Raw genomic sequence first — 18,847 nt, 5'->3', positions numbered from 1 at the left:
TAAAGATAATTTATTAAGTTAAATAGACTCTAATAAACATGCAGACCTGCCAACACTTAGACATAAGACTTCTCATCAGATGCCCCTAACCTAAAATCACATGAATTTTTTGATGGAAAGACCACATTTCTCTTTGCAGACTCTTATCCAGAAATTAAGAAAATGGTTTTATGTAACCTGATGAATGCTATACTGGCTATAATTTTTCAGAAGATAAATCGCTTAAAAAAAAAAAAAAAAAAGGCAAAGGAGGGACATCTGTGTGGCCCAGTTAAGCATCCAACTTTGGCTCAGGTCACAATTTCATGGTTCATGAGTTCGAGCCCCATGTAGGGCTCTGCACTGATGGTGTGAGCCTGCCTGGGATTCTCTCTCTCTCTCCATCTCTGCCTCCCTTTCTCCTTCTCTCTCTCTCTCAAAATAAATAAACTTAAAAAAAATAGCAAAAATAGATTCATGCTTATTAATGGGTACTTCCACAGCGGTCCAGAAATATTTTGGCTGTTTCTATTTGCTGTGTCTATCTATACCTGCAATTAATTTCTTCACTGAGCAATACCCAGAAACTACATGGAGATTTTAATTTCTTCAGTTGTATAGGGTCCTCTTTTCTGGAACTTTGGGCAGTAGCTTTTCCCTTCTTTTGTCAACTTTGTGGCTTCATGTTGTTCTTGTGTGAATCCAGGTTCACATGTTCATCTTCAATCCTTTCAATCATCAGAACAAGCCTACAAATTCTGCCCTGCATTCCATTTATCACCCTCAAACCGCCCCCTCCTGCGATCATAAACTCTGCAATTCTCCTCTGTGTGTGATTGTTCTCTAATGAATGGCATTCCATTTATACAGCTATGTAGTCATTTTTTTTAAAAAATTTCTTGGGGCGCCTGGGTGGCTCAGTCGGTTAAGTGTCCAACTTCGGCTCAGGTCATGATCTCACAGTCTGTGGGTTCAAGTCCCGCATCGGGCTCTGTGCTGACAGCTCGGAGCCTGGAGCCTGCTTCAGATTCTGTGTCTCCCTCTGTCTCTGACCCTCCCCTGCTCACTCTCTGTCTCTCAAAGACATAAAAAAAAATGTTTTTTTAATTCCTTGACACTGGGTGCACATGAACCGGATGTTCCTGATGCCTGTCTTCATTCTCCACAATGTAACCTAAGACATGTCTTTTCTCCCACCTTCCTGAACTTGACAGTGCCATGTGACCAATGGTTTCATCATTGTTTGTGCTGCTTCTCCCCAGGTAGTTCTAAATATTCTATTTTGTACATCTTAAATTCTCCTTTTTGATGTAGTAGAAATTTTTCTCTAAAAACTCATTTCACTGATGTGGTTTTGTCTGATGCCTGTTAGTTGGAGTCAAAGATTTTAGAAGTGAAAGAGGCCCCCTCGATTTTTTATCTCTCCCTCTGACTTCAGGAAGACACCTATTGTTCTCACTTAACAGGCAGTGCAACTGAAGCCCAGAGAAGTGACTCATTTATGGCCCCACTTCTATTAAGTAAAGAAGCGGAAGTTGGATCCCCAGTCCCCTGTTGAGGAGCAGTGGGAGAAGGGAAAAGGCAGTTGGCACCAGAGAAGGGAAGTCTCTGGGTCAGTAGATTAATTAATTGGTATTTGTGTGGAGAATTTAGCAGTGCTTGGACTCAAATCTATAACACTTAAGGAATATTAGTAATGACCACTGAAACACTACGTAGTAAAAATTATGGAAGAATGGGATTGAGCTCAAACACTAATGCTCCAATCATCTAATGCTGCACAACAAACCACCCCAAAATCTAGGGGCTGGAAACAATATTTTGCTCACAAATCTGGAATCCAGGCTGAGTTCTGCAGCGACAGCTCATCTCTCCATGTTAGCTGGGATCAGTCACGGTCTGAGAGAGTCATCCAAAGGCTCACTCAACTCAGAGGTCTGGAGGACAGGGTATAGGGCTGTTGCGGTTCACGAGACAGCACTCTCTATCTCCATGTGACCTTTCCACGTGGACCTTCCAGCATGGCAGCGACAGGAGGGTCGAGCTTCTTATGTATCAGCTCATTGTTCCCAAGAGACGTAGCTCAAGAGAGTCATGTGGAAGATGCACGACCCTTTATGACTTAACGCTGGAAGTCATACAGCATCACTTCTGCCACATCCTCCTGATCAAGGTGATTACACAGTGTTGTCAAAAACTGACCTCTGGCTCCGGAGCCAAAATGTGTAACACGAAGGCAGAGTTTGAGTATAAAGAAGGTAGATAGTTTCTGGCTCTGCCAGGCAAAGGAGGCTTCAGCAGGCTGACTGTCCCCCAAGACTGCAAGCCCACCCACAGTAAAGGGCTCAGGGGTTTTACAGGAAAATACAGGGTCCAGGTGTAGGAATCTGGTACATGCTGCCAGCCGCCTTCACTATGCCCTCAAGCTAGTCTCATGACTAGCACTGGCACTGGCCATCCCAGTCTCACTACTAAGAATACGCTGAGATCAGTGAGATGTCAATATCAATACCAAGTTCCTGGAAAAAGGATTCTACAGAAAAAAACAAGTGAAGGGGAGGAGGAGGAGGCTTCAAGAATTAGGAAAAAGAATTTGTTCAGTTGAAAGTCAAGGCTTGCTGAAGCACCAGTGTGTACATCTTGATTTCCATCCATCTTTACGATTCTAGAGTGGTTTCAGAAGATCTTCCCAGATTCAAGAGGCAAGAACATAGACCCTCCCTCCCCCCCAGCTCTCGGTGGAAGAGCATCAACATCATATTGTAAGAAGAGTACATGGGATGAGATCTATACCAGAGCAGCTGTCTTTGGAAAACACAATCTGCCACAACGGAAAACCCCACTGGATTACCAAACCACTGAAATAGAGTTGAAAGGGACCCTGAAAAGGCCATCCATTTGTCACTAACAAAACTCATTCTGCAAAAGAAGCTCAAATGTAAATGTCCATTCCTGTTGGAATCTTTCTTTGATGGCCCCCAGCTTCTGTAGCCCTTTGTAAATACATCCACTCTTCCAATCAGGATATTCCATTTTCAAAACATGGTTGTGATCAGGCAGGTACTCTTAACCTGTCTATGAGCCAAACTTCTTGTTCTAATATCGGTATGGTGTAGGAAACGTCACAAGGAAAAGAGTCTTCAGACCGATGGGGAAGTGACACTTCAGGGGAACCACAAGTGGCACTCTGCACAGAAAACAGAGCAGAGGGAAGGCATCAGCAATTCAGAGAAAAACTGACACCACACAAAGGAAATATATATATGTATATACACACATGCTTTTGTCCTACAGTGAAGGTAGAAGATGGGGTGCCTGGGTGGCTCAGTAGGTTAAGCAACATGCTGTGGATTTCCGCTCAAGTCATGATCTCATTGGTGGGACTGAGCCCCATGTCAGCTCTGCACTGACAGCATGGAGCCTGCTTGGGATTCTCTCCTTCTCTGCCTCTCCCCATGTGTTCTCTCTCTCTCTCTCTCAAAATAAATAAATAAACATTTTAAAAATGTAGAAGACATAGCAGTACAGTAAATGAAGCAGCTAGGAGGGAAGAATAGCCTAAAGCAGCGTTCTCCAACCTCACCTGCATTAGAATCGCTTCGAGAGCCTGTTGAAACACCCCCAGAGATTCTGACTCAGCAGGTCGAGCCTGAGAATCTGCATTTCTCTCGGGTTCCGGGGCAATGTTGCTGCTTGTGGTCTGGTACCACGCTTTAAGAACTACTAGCCTCAAGGTTTTTAGACCTGGAAGTTGTGGCCACAGTGAAGCCCTGGTAAGGCTGACGGAACCAGAAGGGGCCCCAAGAGCGGGTGGGCAGAGATGACCCCAGAGACGGAAGTGGCCTGATTTTAACAGAGCCCCTTTCTCTTGACGGCTTCCCTGCTGGCCAGGGCGCGCTCGGGCCATTGCACCCCGGGGACCGGAAGGCTGACTCTGTCGGGCCGCCGCAGGCACGAGACGCCCCCTCCAGACCGTCCTCGGGCCACGTCAGCAGCGAGCGCACAAGCTGGGGTCCCACCGAGGTGGGTGGGGCTTACCTCCATTCCTGAGGCTGTGCGGGCGCGCGGGCCGCGGAGATCCGAGTCCCCGCCCCCCGGCCGTGATTGGTCAGTGTCGCCCGAGCGCGGTGACGTCATGCCGGGGCGGAAAGTTTGGGAGAAGAGCGCGGGAGCCGAGACGGTGAGGGTCGGCTACATCCGGGAAAGGCCTGGCAATTGTTGTTCCGCCTCCAGGCGCTCCTTGGGAATCCCGGGCAGCTCCTCAGGAATTTCCACTACTACCTGCTACCTTAGAGTGCCTTTCTGCCTGCCCGGTGCCTAGGTGAGCATCCGAGTGGGCGAGTGGGACATCTGTACTGTGTGTGTGTGTGTGTGTGTGTGTGTGTTGGAGGAGGGGATTACTGTGCTCGTGTGGCATGGAGAGAAGAGAGTAGAGGGGGGAATATGCTCACTTTCCCAGATGTTCCGAGGGCATCCTCTCGTCCCCAGCACCCACCTTCTTAGCCTTTGGGATCACTGGTCTGATGTCGCTGGGCCTCTAGGAAAATAGGCATTCATTAGTTCTTCCAAAAGGTTTAAGTGTCTGCTGTGAGTTCAACACGGCGCTAAGCGCAGAGTCCAGAGGTAATTATGTCCCAGTACTTAGAAGTGCCGGGGGCAAAGCAGATGAGTGATTTATATTTGAACTGAAGTGCACAGTTTCCTCACCCAAGGAAAGCACTTCTACCAGGAAGGCAAACAATTACTGCCTGGTGTGATAGATGCTCAATTCAAGATGTACCTGGAAACACTTTTAAGGGGCGACCTCTTTGAGAAACGGATACCCGACTTAAGGTTCGAAGGAAGAGGCAAAGAGTTGGAAAAACTCAAAGCCTATGAATTGACAAGCCACTGCCAGCGAGCCTCCACAATACCAGGTGTAGATATACAGTTGCCTTTTCTTGCAAACATATGGAAACCACATTGCAGGGCATTGGTTCTGTTATTCTCATTAGGTTCCTGGTTTCAGAGAAGATGACAGAGGAACTGGAAGTCACCGGACAGGACTCTGATGGGGATAGTGAAGAGGTGGTCCTGACTCCTGCGGAGCTCATTGAAAGGCTGGAGCAGGTAAGCAGTAATAATAGTGGTTATTTCACCATTGAGTTGCTGTGAGCGTTAAGTGAAATGATCTATGTAAAACGCTTACTGTATTGACTGATACATGATAAGCACTCAGTGTTAGCTGTAATAATCCTTACAACAATCCAATAAGGTAAGTATTACTGCCCAATGTGAATCAAGTCTCTTTGACTCTAAAACGTGTGCTCATAATCTACTACTCATTGCCTTATTCTTGTCTTCTCCCTTTAACAACCCCTTTCCAGAACTGTCTCATGTTTGTTACTTTAATATTCTCCTTACTGTCTTACCATGCATGTTATGAGTGACAAAGATAATTTAAAAATTGCATCTTATATGATAACCCTTACTGTATAGGAGTAATTCTTAATTTGTTTTTATATCAGAGACCTTTTTGAAAATCTGGTGAAAACTGGCCCTTTTTTCCAGAATAATGTATGTATATACACACACACGGAGAAATTTTACATATAATTTCAGGAGGCTCACAGACACCCAGAAATCTGCCCACCTAGCTTAAGAGCCCCTGCTTATTAGGAAAAGATTCATTAAGCAAAAGTCCGAAAGCACAAAGCATAAAGGAAGAAAATGATGGATACAACTGCATTAAAATTAAGAACTTTTGTTTTTACACCTTGGTGACAGTAAAAAGACACACTGCAAAACTGGGAGAAAATGTTTGCAGTGTTAGTATCCAGAGTATCTAAACAAACTTCACAAACTACTCAATAGAAAAAATGAAGTCTGAACAGGCATCTTCCAGAAATGGAAACCAGGATGGCCAATAATCCTGTGAAAAAAGATGTTCAACCTTTTTAGTGATCAGGAACATGACAATTAAAATCCCGAGGAGATACTATTTCATACCCTGCAGATTGACAGAAATGAAAAATGTGAACCATTTAGAGCAAGGATGTAGGGCCATTTGCATACCTCTGTATGCTGCAGTGAATTTGGTGCCCTTTGGAAAATAATTTGTTGTCAAGTTAAAAGCATACATATCTTGTGTCCCAATCATTCTCTCCCAGGTACAACCTTAGAGAAAACTTCCAGGAGACGTGCACGAAACGTTCATAGTATTGCTTACAATAGTTAAAAACCATAAGTAGCCCAAATATCCATCAACAATAGAATGAATAAAAATCATGATACATATACACAATGGGGAAAAAAACCTAGCAATAAAATGAGCGAAAGATAGCTCCTGCAACAACATGGGTCACTCTCAAGAGCATAATGTAGAACAATAAGAAGATGAGTTTTTGAAGAAACCATTTATGTGAAGCTCACACACTTGCAAAACTGTTTAAGTTAGAGGCCACGCTTGTGGCACACACTGGTGCACTGCAGTGCCTCATGATTTTGACCGTGTACCCTCTGGGACAGCCAGAGGCCCCAGGCTAGTTGCCTCTTGTGGGTATGAGGGGCTCCTCGGAAGGCAGCCCGAGGATAATGGGATCCGACAGCACAGCCTCGGTTTGTGGCAGGTGAGCATGACTTACATCTCGGGCCTGAGGCTCTGTTGCAGTGCCAAGTGCAGCCATAGCCCGGATCCGCCACCTGGACAGCCACTGGAGCTGGACACGGGCTCGGAGGCCGCAGAGCACGGCCTGAGGAGCAACCTGACAGTTTGTGGATAAACACAGCTCTGGGAGCTCGGAGAGGATACTCATGGATGCCTGTTAAAGAAATGATTTGAAACTTATTACCTACAGTGCAGATTTTCTCATTTTAATGATTGTATTAATTTGCTAAGGCTATACAGTGAAGCACCACAGGTTGGGGGGATTAAATAACAGACATGTATTTTCTCAACTCCGGAGGCTAGAAGTCTGAAATCAAGGTCCTGCTGCCATTAGTTTCTTCTGCGGCTTCTCTCCTAGGCCTGTAGATGGTCATCTTGTCCCTGTGTCTTCACATGGTCTGCCATGTATGTCTATGTTCAAAGTTCCTCCTCATACAAGGACACAGATCATTGGATTAGAGCCCAGCTAATGACCTCATTTTAACTTGATTACCTCTGTAAAGACCTTATTTCCAACTACAGGCACATTCGGAGGTGCAAGGAGTTAGGACTTGAACATGTGAATTGGGGAGTGGAGACAGACACAGTTTACTCCATAACAATGAACAGATTGTCATTAAAAATTTTGATGGGGGGGGCACCTGGATGGCTCAGTCGGTTAAGTGTCCAACTCTTGGTTTCGGCTCAGGTCAGGATCTCATGGTTCGAGAGTTCAAGCCCTGCACTGGGCTCCACACTGGTGGTGGCATGGAACCTGCTTGGGATTCTCTCTNTGCTTTCTGTCCTTCTCAAAATAAATAAACTTAAAAAAATTTTTTTTGGATCAGAAACCAGATACAGCTGTTTCAAACATAGAACTTGACTATTAAAAAAAAGACCGTGGATTTAAGTTTCTCATTAAATATTTTGAAAACATTTTATTTGAAGGCTTTATACATCTATAGATTTTCTCCTAATGTTTTATACATTGTTATCAAAATAATTGCATAATGTCAATGAGAAATCCCCCTCAAATCTACCCCATTTTACCCCAGAGTGTACCCAGCAAGTGCTATCATTTTCTTTGAAATCATTGGGAATTGTTATGTAGAGATATAAACAAATGTAGTGAGGGGCGCCTGGGTGGCTTAGTCAGTTAAGCATCTGACTTTCGCTTAGGCCATGATCTCGCGGTTCATGGGTTTGAGCCCTGCGTCGGGCTCTGTGCTGACTGCCAGCTCAGAGCCTGGAGGCGGTTTCAGTCTGTGACTCCCTCTCGCTCTGACCCTCCCCTGCTCACGCTGTCTCTCTCTCTCTCTCTCTCTCTCCTAGAAATAAATAAAACATTTAAAAAAATAAAATAAACGTAGTGACACTGTACAGAAAACTAAATACTAAGGTCAGGCTAGCGATTATCTTTGAAGAAGGAGGGAGACACAGGAACTTTGAAAGTAATGCTAATACTTGTCATTGAAGTTTTGTGCACACATGTGTTTATATCTCCATTCATGTTATATGTAATCAATATTACTGTACCTATTCAGTATTTAGTGAAAGGAGTCAAAAAGAAAAACTCCTGCCTTGTAAGTCCTATATGACAATTTGGGCTTTTCTCATGCATATGCTACTTGAAACTACAGACTGTCTTTCTGGTTAACTTTTACAGCACTGTTACAGGAGGCTGAGCATGGGAAAAAATTTTTATGATAGTATTAGTACCTAGTATTTAATAACATGTCTTCATGGTGATAATTGGAGACGCAGAGACTCAAGGACATCAAGAGGAATAAAGTGAGCCTGATTGGCATGTCATTCTGAGCTGTGCTGAAACTAAATTTCCTATAATTGAAAGAGGAGATTAGTTTTCCTCAGTCATTTGTGGATATTTCAGTTCTCTAAGCCTTGGTAATTTCTGAAATGTACCAAGCATCTGGGCCTGAGTCATACATAAATTAAGGATTTAACCTCTTGTTCTAAAACTAATAGATGAATATACTTTTATATTGTGATCCTCTATACTCTTTTTTTTTTTTTAATGTTTTATTTAGTTCTGAGAGAGAGACAGCGTGAGCAGGGGAGGATGAGAGAGAGGGGGAGACACAGAATCTGAAACAGGCTCCAGGCTCTGAGCTGGCCGTCAGCACAGAGCCCGACACAGGGCTTGAACGCACGAACCATGAGATCATGACCTGAGCTGAAGTCTGACACTTAACCGACTGAGCCACCCAGGCGCCCCCTGTGATCCTCTGTACTCTTAGGCAGTTAGTAAATAATCTGTGTTTTCTCATTAATAAGATAAGGATAACTGTATCCATTTCTTCTCGGATGTTATAGTGATGAATGGAAATTATGTGTAAATTGGCTCTAAGCTTCAGGAATGAGATGTGTAGATTTAGGTGTTCCTTCATCTCTTACTATAGAATGGTGCTGGTGCCCCCTGGTGGGAAATAGCAGGTGAAGAAGTAGAAATGTGTTGCTATTTGGTGAAAGGTACAGTTTGAACACCAGGTGGTGTTACTCTCAGTAGTAGGTATCATACTGACAACATTTTTGAAGTGAACACTGATTTATTTTGGTAGTGTTGGTTAGGATTGTAAACACAGGCTTCCCACTAAAAGAAAATCAATCATAAACGTAGCTTGTTTTCAAAGCGTTTCTAGTATTCCCAACTCATACGCGAACAGTCTTCTTTGCCAGAAATAGCTGTGGTTTTCGTGGGATATGTGCAGACTCACAAGGTTGTTTTGCTCCATCGTGAATGATACTGATATATATTGGGGGGGGACATTGTTTTTTAGGCCTGGATGAATGAAAAGTTTGCCCCTGAGCTGCTGGAAAGCAAGTCTGAAATTGTAGAATGTGTCATGGAACAGCTAGACCACATGGTAAGAAGTGCTTTTGTCAGGGTTCCGAAGGAAGGGAACTTTGAAAGGGTCTGTTGGCATAGTGAGGGATTGTAGTCTGTTTCATTTAGCCCAGGCTTGTTTTGTTTTTAATATTAAGTCAGTTATCTGCATTTATAAAGCATGAGCATTCCTGTGAACATCCAGACACCAGCTTTCCCTGAGAAGTCTAAACCCTGTCAATACCAGACCCACATTTCTGTATGAGAACGGTTGACCGGAGCAGTAAGGGCCACCCCCTTTCATGTGCCCTCCACTCCCCACAGCCCCTAAATGCCCGCCTTTCTCAGATACGTTGCCTGCCCGGCCCCCAGAGACACTTGAGTTTGTGGCCCTTGGCTTAGATGAGCTGGACTTAAGTCCTTATCAGCCTCAGAGTACCTTTAAAACATTGGTATTTTACAGTTTCTCAGCTGGTGGTTTAACACTGCCCTATATTTTTTCTGCTATATTCTCTCCTTTACAATTGGACCAGAGTTCTTCTAGGCCCTTCTAACTGACCCTATTCAGATTCTATTCAGATGGTTGTTTTCTAAAAGTAAATGAGAATTGTTTGAACTTTTTATAATGAAGCTGTAGTCCTATCTATATTATTTGTGTATGAAAATGAGGACTCTTAGGAGTTTTTTTGTTCTCCTCTGACCTAAATGTCCTCAACACTGCCAGGGATGATAGTCCCCGTGGAATTGTGCAGATTAACAAAAAAGGTCCTTAGTCTGAATATCATGTTTTTTTAATACACTTCATTTTCTCTTTTAATAGGAAGAGAATCTCAGGAGAGCCAAGAAGGGGGACCTGAAGGTCAGTATCCACCGAATGGAGATGGAGAGGATCCGCTATGTCCTTAGCAGCTACTTGCGATGTCGGCTCATGAAGGTTTGACATGGAGATACCTGTGGGCATTAAGGCGGTGCAGTTTGTAATATAAACTGAGCATCTTGGGGAGAAGTTGGGCTGGGACCTGGGAGAGTCTGGGGCCTGAAGGTGCTGGTAGCTAAAGAGGGAAGAGGACAAAAAGTTATTCTGGAGAAGCGTGGATGGAACATGTGGTGCCCACTTCCGGGGACACGTTTGTAGTCTCTTTATCTGCTGTGTGAACAGTGCCCTGTAGAATTACAGGACGGTAGTGCCGAACAGTCGCTTGCGTCAGTTGACCAGGGAATAATGACCAGAGGGAAACCACTTTCAGAAATGACTTTGCACCCATCGTGTCGCCAGCGTCAGGCTGACTGTGGTAACTTGACATTCACCTATAGTTCTGAGGCCATCTGACTTATGAAAATTAAACTACAGAACATTCTTGTTTTGTAGGATGTCTGTTTTAACCCTAGAAAGTCCCTCCTTCCTTGAAGTTTCTTCCCATTTGGTTCCACTTGTTCCCTTAGTTATTACAAAAGAAATACATTCTCTCTTCTGCGTGAGAGTGTTCTCAGCTAAACATTTCAGCCGTTTGTTTCCATTTATGCCCCTGGTTCTGGTTCTTGACAAAGATTCTAGATTGTCAGTATCCTTAAATCATACCACCTGCACAATAGAGTACCATATTCTAGATGCACTTTGGTCACTTGTGCACAACAGGATGATTGCTTCCCTTAATTCTAGATATTAAACTGGTAGTAATGCCACCCAGTATCTCATTAGTGTATTTCACAGACACCTCACACCATTCATTCTGCACTTACCATGAACTCTAACCTCTTTGAAGTTTCTAAGTTACTCTTTTCCCATCTTGCCACTGTCCTGTGTTTGAATGGTTTAATTTTTTGACCCCTAAGTGTGGAGCTTGATACCTCTTACACTTTATCTTAGTAAATTGGATCATTTTCCTGGTCCCTGGATCCTGATCTTGTTATTTAATATATTAGCTATCTCTTAACATTTTATGTTTCCACTTTATGTCAAATTTGATAAGTATGTCATCAAAGGTCTTACATGATTCATTAATAGGACTGGTTCATTAATAGGACTGGGCCAACCGTAGAGCATTCCACCAGAGACTTCCCTACAGGTCGACATCTGTCTGTTGAATCAGTGTTTATTCAACTACTTAGGAGTCTCCTGATCTATATTGTCACACAGTCCCAGGTTTACAGTTTGTCCCCAGGGGTGTCATAACAATGGTATTGTGTTTTGAAAAAATGGAGACTTAAAAAAATATGCCACTCCACCCTACCCTCAACTAACCAGGCCACTCACTTTTTTTTTTTCTTTTCCCTTAAGTTGGATAAATCCCCTTCAGGTTAAGCACTTAATTTTCTTTGAGTTCACAAACCATCTCTTAAATGATGTGTTCTAATATAATGCCACATACCAGTGTTAAGGCAACTAATCTGTATTTGAAGGTTCCCCCAGCCCCCACCCCCTCCTTTTTGTATTTTTGAAAACTGAGAAATGGACCCATCTTCAGTATTTCACTCCTCTTTGGACCACAGTGAAACTGCTAATTAGTGAAAGAATGAAACTGCCTATGTTTTTAGTACACTAAATGATATAGTAGCAACAGCAATTTACATATAATAGGACACTTCCTGCATTTGAACTCCATACAAATGTTAATTTATCCTGGAAAATAATTGATCCAAGCCGAAAAACTTAAACTCCTTTAAACATATAAGTGCTCGTTTATCTTGGCCTCAGGTCCTTCCCATTGTCATTTCCCTACCTGCAGTTTTTCCACATTTTCCCCAAGCTCGCCTCATTGTGGACTTCATCCTTCCTGATTATATTCTTATAATTAAGAGTCACTATTCTGTCTCTGTGTTCTGTATGCATCTTTCCAGCTTTTGTATGTTCCACCTCATAGAGGAACAGCTTGTACAATTACCTAGAAATGTTAAATGATATCCCCTTCTCTCCATCATAAATACCATTTACAGTTGTATTTTCAGATTTTCTTTTAAGAAATTCTCTCTTTAGAGCCCTTATCTTTGCTCTAAATTCTTTGGAACCTGCCTTCTCAAAATCTTGAAAGTCTAGAAAAGGTCTTGACCATGAAGACTAGCTTCTATTATTTTTTTTTAAATGGTTATTTGATTTTTTGAGAGAGCGAGCAGGGAAGGGGCAGAGAGAGAGAGGGGGACAGAGGATCTGAAGTGGGCTCTGTGCTGACAGCATGAGTGCCCAACATGGGGCTCAAACTCATGAACCACAGGATCATGACCTGAGCTGAAGTCTGGACACTTATCCAACTAAGCCACCCAGGCACCCCAAGACTTGCCCGTTTTGAAGTCAGCTCTAGATTAACCTCAACCCATTTCAGAAAACTAGTATATTTGATTCTTGAATCCTGACCCATTTTCATAATGATTTTTATTTATCCTCAGATAGAGAAGTTTTTCCCTCATATCCTGGAAAAGGAGAAAACAGCCCAGGAAGGGGAGCTGTCTAGCCTTTCTCCAGAGGAGCTGGTCTTTGCCAAACAGTGAGTGAGCAGGACACGGGGGAGCTGCTTGCTTTCCCTGGCTTGTGAGCATGACTTTTGGTGGTTGTCTCCATGGAGCCGATGGTTGGGCCACTATTGCGCGCCTGCCAGCCCGGCAGTTCCTGCCGGGCATGTGGTCACCGTGATCTCAATTCCTCTCTTTCAGGTACATGGCTAACACGGAGACCTACCTCAAGAATGTTGCCTTAAAACATATGCCTCCTAACTTACAGATGGTGGACCTCTTGAGGTCAGGTGAGCAGAGCGCTCTCTTTTCAGACATAGCTTCAGGCACCTTAGAATAAGATCCTCGAGCCCAGAAAAATGAGTATGTAGATAAGCAAAAAAGAGAAGAGAAACAGTATTGTGGATTCAAAACAAATCATTGAAAGCAGGTGTAAGGGTAGCCATTGCAGCATGAGTTGTGGTCTTCAGCTTAGGCTGAAATTGTTAGGACCACCATCAAAAATGTAGACTCATTCACATGGTCAGCCATTTGTTCCTTCAGGCGGTATCTATCTGGGCATCCACACCATGCTAGGCCCTTCTGAGCACTGAGGAGGCAAAAGCCTGTACACCCAACGGGCTCGCACCCTTTTCCTCACAGATTCCAGCCCGTGCCGGGACTGCCTAGCTGCAAAGGCGAGTTAAATAGGCTAAACAGACCTTCAGTGATTCCTGCTCACTTCCTAGACACCCGGAGGAAGAGCTCCCGGGATTTTTCGTTGTGTGGGGCGTCTCATGGAAAGGGGAGCAAGGCTGAGAGCTAGAGGAGAAAGGGAAGGCAGCTGGGAGAGGGGAAACCCAGCCAAAGCCACCTTTGTGCTCATCTCTCACGGTCCCCTTAACATCCTGCTCAGCTGAGGGAAGGGAGTGACGGTAGTCACTCTCAGCCTGGGATCAGCCAGTCAGGGACCCCGGCCCCTGGCTTGTAGGTTCAAGTGCATAGCCCTCTGTTGTTGGCAGCTTGACATGACCCAGCAGGAACTCATCCAGCAAAATTGCCAGGCTGAATGAAACAGTTCTCTGGGACCCCCCTTGTTCATAGCCTACATATAGTATGCTGAGGCCACAAGGTCAAGTACACCTGAGCTCTAGGAATTCATCTCCCATGCATCCTGTGCTGGGGACCACACTGGGGCCCCTATGGCGGGAGGATGGTTGCCCAGGCGTCTCAGTCAGCTATAACGAAGCATGAAGACTGGAGGGCTTAAAGACATTTATTTTCTCAAGGCCGGAAGCCTATGATTGGGGTGCTAGCAGGCTTGGTTTCCTCTGGGGCCTGCCCCATGGCTGCCACTCTGTGCACACGCACCCCTCCTGTCTCTTCCTCTTCTTATAGGGACACCAGTCCACCTGGACCTGGCCCTACCCTAAAGGTCTCTTTTCAGCTTAGTTAGCTCTTTAAAGGCCATTTCCAAATACATTCCTATTCTCAAAGACTGGGGTTAGCTTCAGCAAATGAAGTTTGAGGGGACTCAGTGCAGCCTATAACCCCAGGAGCAAGGCAAACCCATAGCAGATTTGTGGAGCTCTGAGCTGGTCATTTGGTGAACCTGCCTGAGGAAAATGAAAGGCCCAGTCCAGGTCCAGTTCAGCCACTTTTGTCTACACCTTGGAAGAGTAGGAACAAAGCAAGGACCGTACCCCTAGTCATTGCCCAGCGCTATCGCATCTAGTTGATTCAGACAGCCCTGAACATGCATCTGAATTCCTGAAACTGACTCTAACTGAATTCTGCTCCATGCTGGTGGACACCTCCTAAAACAGTCACTTGTCACTTGTCCCAGATCCCTTCCGAGGACTAGAGCCAGGCCCCCTGGAATTGGGAGCTTGCGGGGGGGATCAGCCTGCTCCAGTGAAATCCATCTTGCTTTGTTAGCCCGGGTGCCCTGAGTTCCCCTCAGACCTCTAGAGCATCGTAGACCCCGCTGGCGGAGCGGGTGAAAGCATTTTGAAATCTAAGCTGGGTTTCCTGGAATCAATAGCTGCTCAGTGGGGGCAACTGACCCTGTGAAGTTGGAGTGTCTTTGGCAGGCCCCAAACCCTGGAGCAGTCCAGGGGGATCCCCTTACACCTTTGAGCCAATTATCCTGAACCCACACCGGTGGATGAGGGAATCAAGGGCAATACGAATGCTAAGCAAGCGCATTAGAACTGAGAGTTATCCAGTAGGTTCTCAGAACCTGCAGTTGAGGGAGTCCTCCGGGCACACGCAGAGCTCTAGGAAGTGAGAGCTGTTGAGCAACCTAGCCCAGGGCACCTCCTTACATGAAATGTTAGCTGATGGTGGAAGAGGCAATAGCCTCTTACCCTGTCATCAGCCAGTGAAGGGCCACTTGCAGTGAAAACCTGTATTCCATAGTCTGACATTCAGGAGCGTCCCACCACCCAGCCTTTCTCATTCTCTCTCCTCCTACTCCTTTGTATAAAAATATTGTCTCACTAGAGTTATACAGTCTGTCCTCCCAAAACATCACGCATATCTCTACATTGGCCCTTGGTATTACCTCCCAGGCTCTTTCCCTCATTAAGTCTGCATTGACTTCTTTCTCTCCACTTCCCCGAGTGAATGTGCCACCAGTGTGAGGCTTTATCAGATGCTGCTGGTAGCCCTTTCCAGAGCGGCCACATGTTATGCTTGCTTGTATCTTCCATGATGTGTGGTGGGATTCTCAGCACATTTTATTGCATGAGCTGTTGCCGTGTGAAACCACAGATGGGAAGCGTGCCGTTTCTATAAAGAGCCAGATCTCTCAAGTTCCCCTTCCCCCAGAATGCTTTCACATCAGGGGTCCCTTAGTGCTCAGGACAATTAATCCCAGCAACTTTCCCACATTGATCTTGTTGGCTGAGCTTTTTCTGACTCCGCATTATCATTTCTCTGGCAGTTCCCAAACCAGATCTAGATTCATACGTGTTTCTGAGAGTAAAAGAACGCCAGGAGAACATACTGGTAGAACCGGAAACAGATGAGCAGAGGTGAGTCCTTGACGGTGGGAAATCTTCCTCCACTGGGGCACCAGCTCAGCTCTGCGAATACACTTTTTCCTTCTTTTCCAGGGACTACGTGATTGACATGGAGGAAGGCTCACAGCACTTGATCCGTTATAAAACCATTGCACCTCTGGTGGCTTCTGGAGCAGTTCAGTTGATTTAAAATCGAAAGTAAATAAACAAGAATGATGGGCTGGAACCTTAAAGAAAATATTTAGAAACTTCTCACCACTTTGTGTCTAAGCACAACAGGCCTCCTCCGCAGTACTGTGGGTCACTTGGGCATGGAGAAGGAGCCCCAGGCAGGTTCCTGACTGGCCACGAGGGCTGACTGCTGTTTTCTCCACAGTCAGTAGATGGCGCCATCGCGCTGCTGATTCGGCACTTGGTTCTCTCTTTGTGCGCCTTTTCCAACGGAAGATAAAATGTCTTCAGGGGCATCTCGCTAGACTGTGTGAACTAACCTTCTGAAACCTCTACTGTTGGACTTAGAACCAGTTTCTGCCCTGGCTAACTGAGAATCACAACGAAACCAATAAACCATTCTTAAGTTTCTGTTTGGTGGCAGAAGGAGCCTCTGGACAGGTCTCGGCTTGTAGCCTAATGAAGTACGTTCTCCCTGCTGCTAAGCTGCAGCCTTTCCCCGAATCCCAGGCAGCCTTGCCAAGCCACCCTCCTGGCCATCTGGCCATTCTTGGCCAGGAATCTGTTAACCGCAACATTATCTTAGCTTGTGACCTCAGTTAGCAGCGTTTCTGTTTTTAGCTTTCTCAAGGGAAATGGATGAAATTAAACTAATATGAGGGGGGAGTATCACAGGGATACCTGAAGGGAGGCCGTAGAGAAAGTGAATGAACCGTCTTTCCTTGAAACGTGAGAATAAGGAAGCCTGCACTCCAGTCTTGCTGACTAGAAAGCAGCAGATTTTCATTTATATGATACAGGCTGTTAGAGTAATCAATGTAACATGGTTATCATTTCGAAGAGAAATCACGAAGTGAAAGCAAGGAAGGTTTTATTCATTAATAAAAACATTTTCTATTTCACGCAGTGCTTTGTTTTTTTCCACAGTGACTTTACCTTCCTCAGCCATTTATATTGTATTGAGCAGACAGTGTGCCAGGCACAGTTCAAGGCACTGAAGCTCCAACCCAGAATAAGACAGTCACTGTCACTGTCCACATGGGGTAAGTGCTTTGCAGAGGATTGGAACGGGGTGACTCCCTAGAGAGTAACTAGATTGGGGTTGAGAGGTTCTCACTGAATTCAGTGACTCTCACTGAATTAGGCCAAGGTCTGAATACCAAGAAGGAGCCAGACACACACAGATCAAAAGGAAGGTCATTCCAGGCAGAGGACAGCTTGTACAAAGGCCCTGAGGCAGAAACGAGCTCTGTGGGCAGTCAATGTGCAGAGAACGCAATGGGCAAAATGGAAAGCGGTTCACAGGAGGGTCTGAGGAGCAGGCTGGGCCCAGGCCATGTAGGGCTTTGCTAGCAAGGATCCCTGTTGGCTCCCCAAGCAGTCCTGAGAAGTAGGCAGGGCTCGCAGCAAGTAATAGGTGGAAAGTGGGTGCTTAGTGGTAAGTCTGGGACTAGAAACCACGTCCCCCTCCTAATCGCATGAATGCAAGCTCACTCCCCATCGCCTCCCTTGTGCTGAGCAGCCTATGGAGGGATGTGGCTATTAGGCTATTAGCTAGAACAGTGCCCCCAGAGCCTTAATATGAACACCACGTGCCCAGAGATCTTGTTAAGATGCCGACTCCGAGTCAGGAGGACTGGGCTGGGGCCAGGGTTCAGCCCTCCTGAGCAGCCCCCAGGCCATGCTGTTGCTTCTGATCCAGGAGTCACACTTCTGAGTAGCAGGGCTCTACGTCATCACCAGCTCCTGGCCTGGACATGTCAGGCTGCACGGAGGAGTTCAAGGTCGCTACGAAAGCCACAGAGTGAATTGCTTCATTTCCTAGGCCCCCTTTTCAAAGGAAGACTGGCTTAAATCAGTCATTTTAAGATAAAGGGGAAGTTCAGTTTCAAAACCAAGTCAAACAGGAAATGAAGTGGCTTAGTGTGACATGGACTTCAACTTTTCCAGTTCCTGGTGAGTATTTTGCTCTATTGATAAAAACCCATAGTAGAAGCATGACTCGTTTTCTTCAAACAATGGCATCATGCTTCACCATGAGCTTGATGCTGGCAAAATGGCTCTTCCTGAGAAGCGCCTGCACGTCCGTCTCTGGGTTCTTCCCCAGTAGCACTCGTGACTCGGCTATGACCTTGCGACGAGGTCAGCTGTATTCACTCCGTGCTCAGGACCCAGCAGGCAACATGACTTCAGTGCCATCCTCGTATGCATCAAACATCCTTCTGTGATGTACACGAGTCAACCATAGAGCTTTCAGAGCAAATTGTTAGGCAAGCACATAATATTACCAATTTTAATATAATGTTCTTAAATTTTTTCATGGGAGGCTAAAATTCCAAACATTTGGACTTCAAGAATTCATTTTTTTTTATATCGTGGTAAAATACACATACAGTTTCCCATCTTAGCTATTTCTAAGTGTACCATTCAGTGTATTAAATCCATTTATATTGTGTGGCCATTGCCACTGTTCGTCTCTAACTTTTCATCTTGTAAACCCGGACCTCTATACCTTATTTAACAATAGCTCCCTATTATCCCCTTCCCTCAGCCCCTGAAAATCACTGTTCTACTTTGTACTCTACTTTGTACTAATTTGTACAACACAGATGTACAGATATCTCTTTGAGGGGCGCCTAGATGGCTTAGTTGGTTAAGCATCCGACTTTGGTTCAGGTCATGATCTCGCAGTTCATGGGTTCGAGCCCTGCGTCAGGCTCTGTACTGACAGCTCTGAGCCTGGAGCCTGCTTCGGATTCTGTGTGTGTGTGTCTCTCT

At 45.1% G+C, this 18,847-nt stretch overlaps 1 protein-coding gene across 2 annotated transcripts; it reads left to right on the top strand.

Annotated features, from left to right (window-relative positions):
- Nucleotides 1-4,151: 4,151 nt before the first annotated feature.
- Nucleotides 4,152-16,971, top strand: GINS4 (GINS complex subunit 4). 2 transcript variants are annotated; one of them, XM_077773076.1, is made up of 8 exons: nucleotides 4,152-4,300; nucleotides 4,988-5,088; nucleotides 9,403-9,489; nucleotides 10,270-10,383; nucleotides 12,831-12,928; nucleotides 13,095-13,183; nucleotides 15,820-15,910; nucleotides 15,992-16,971. In XM_077773076.1, the coding sequence occupies exons 2-8, from the start codon at nucleotides 4,993-4,995 to the stop codon at nucleotides 16,086-16,088; spliced, it is 672 nt and encodes a 223-aa protein (XP_077629202.1). In that variant the 5' UTR covers nucleotides 4,152-4,300; nucleotides 4,988-4,992; the 3' UTR covers nucleotides 16,089-16,971. The 2 variants fall into 2 exon arrangements, with proteins under 2 accessions (XP_077629202.1, XP_077629201.1); XM_077773075.1 differs by having other exon boundaries at nucleotides 4,974-5,088.
- Nucleotides 16,972-18,847: the final 1,876 nt, after the last annotated feature.

This window comes from Crocuta crocuta, unplaced genomic scaffold, assembly GCF_008692635.1.
Source record: "Crocuta crocuta isolate KB4526 unplaced genomic scaffold, BGI_CrCroc_1.0 scaffold177, whole genome shotgun sequence".
NCBI lineage: Eukaryota > Metazoa > Chordata > Mammalia > Carnivora > Hyaenidae > Crocuta > Crocuta crocuta.
Note: the sequence above shows the minus strand (reverse complement) of the source record. Positions and strands in the feature narration are given on the sequence as shown.

What these genes read in the sequence shown, in the direction of transcription:
- GINS4 (XM_077773076.1), top strand. Translation starts at nt 4,993, where the DNA reads ATGACAGAGGAACTGGAAGTCACCGGACAGGACTCTGATGGGGATAGT. An exon ending in GAGCTGGTCTTTGCCAAACA is followed by an intron (nt 12,929 to 13,094) that starts GTGAGTGAGCAG and finishes CCTCTCTTTCAG; the next exon opens with GTACATGGCTAACACGGAGA. An exon ending in CCGGAAACAGATGAGCAGAG is followed by an intron (nt 15,911 to 15,991) that starts GTGAGTCCTTGA and finishes CTTCTTTTCCAG; the next exon opens with GGACTACGTGATTGACATGG.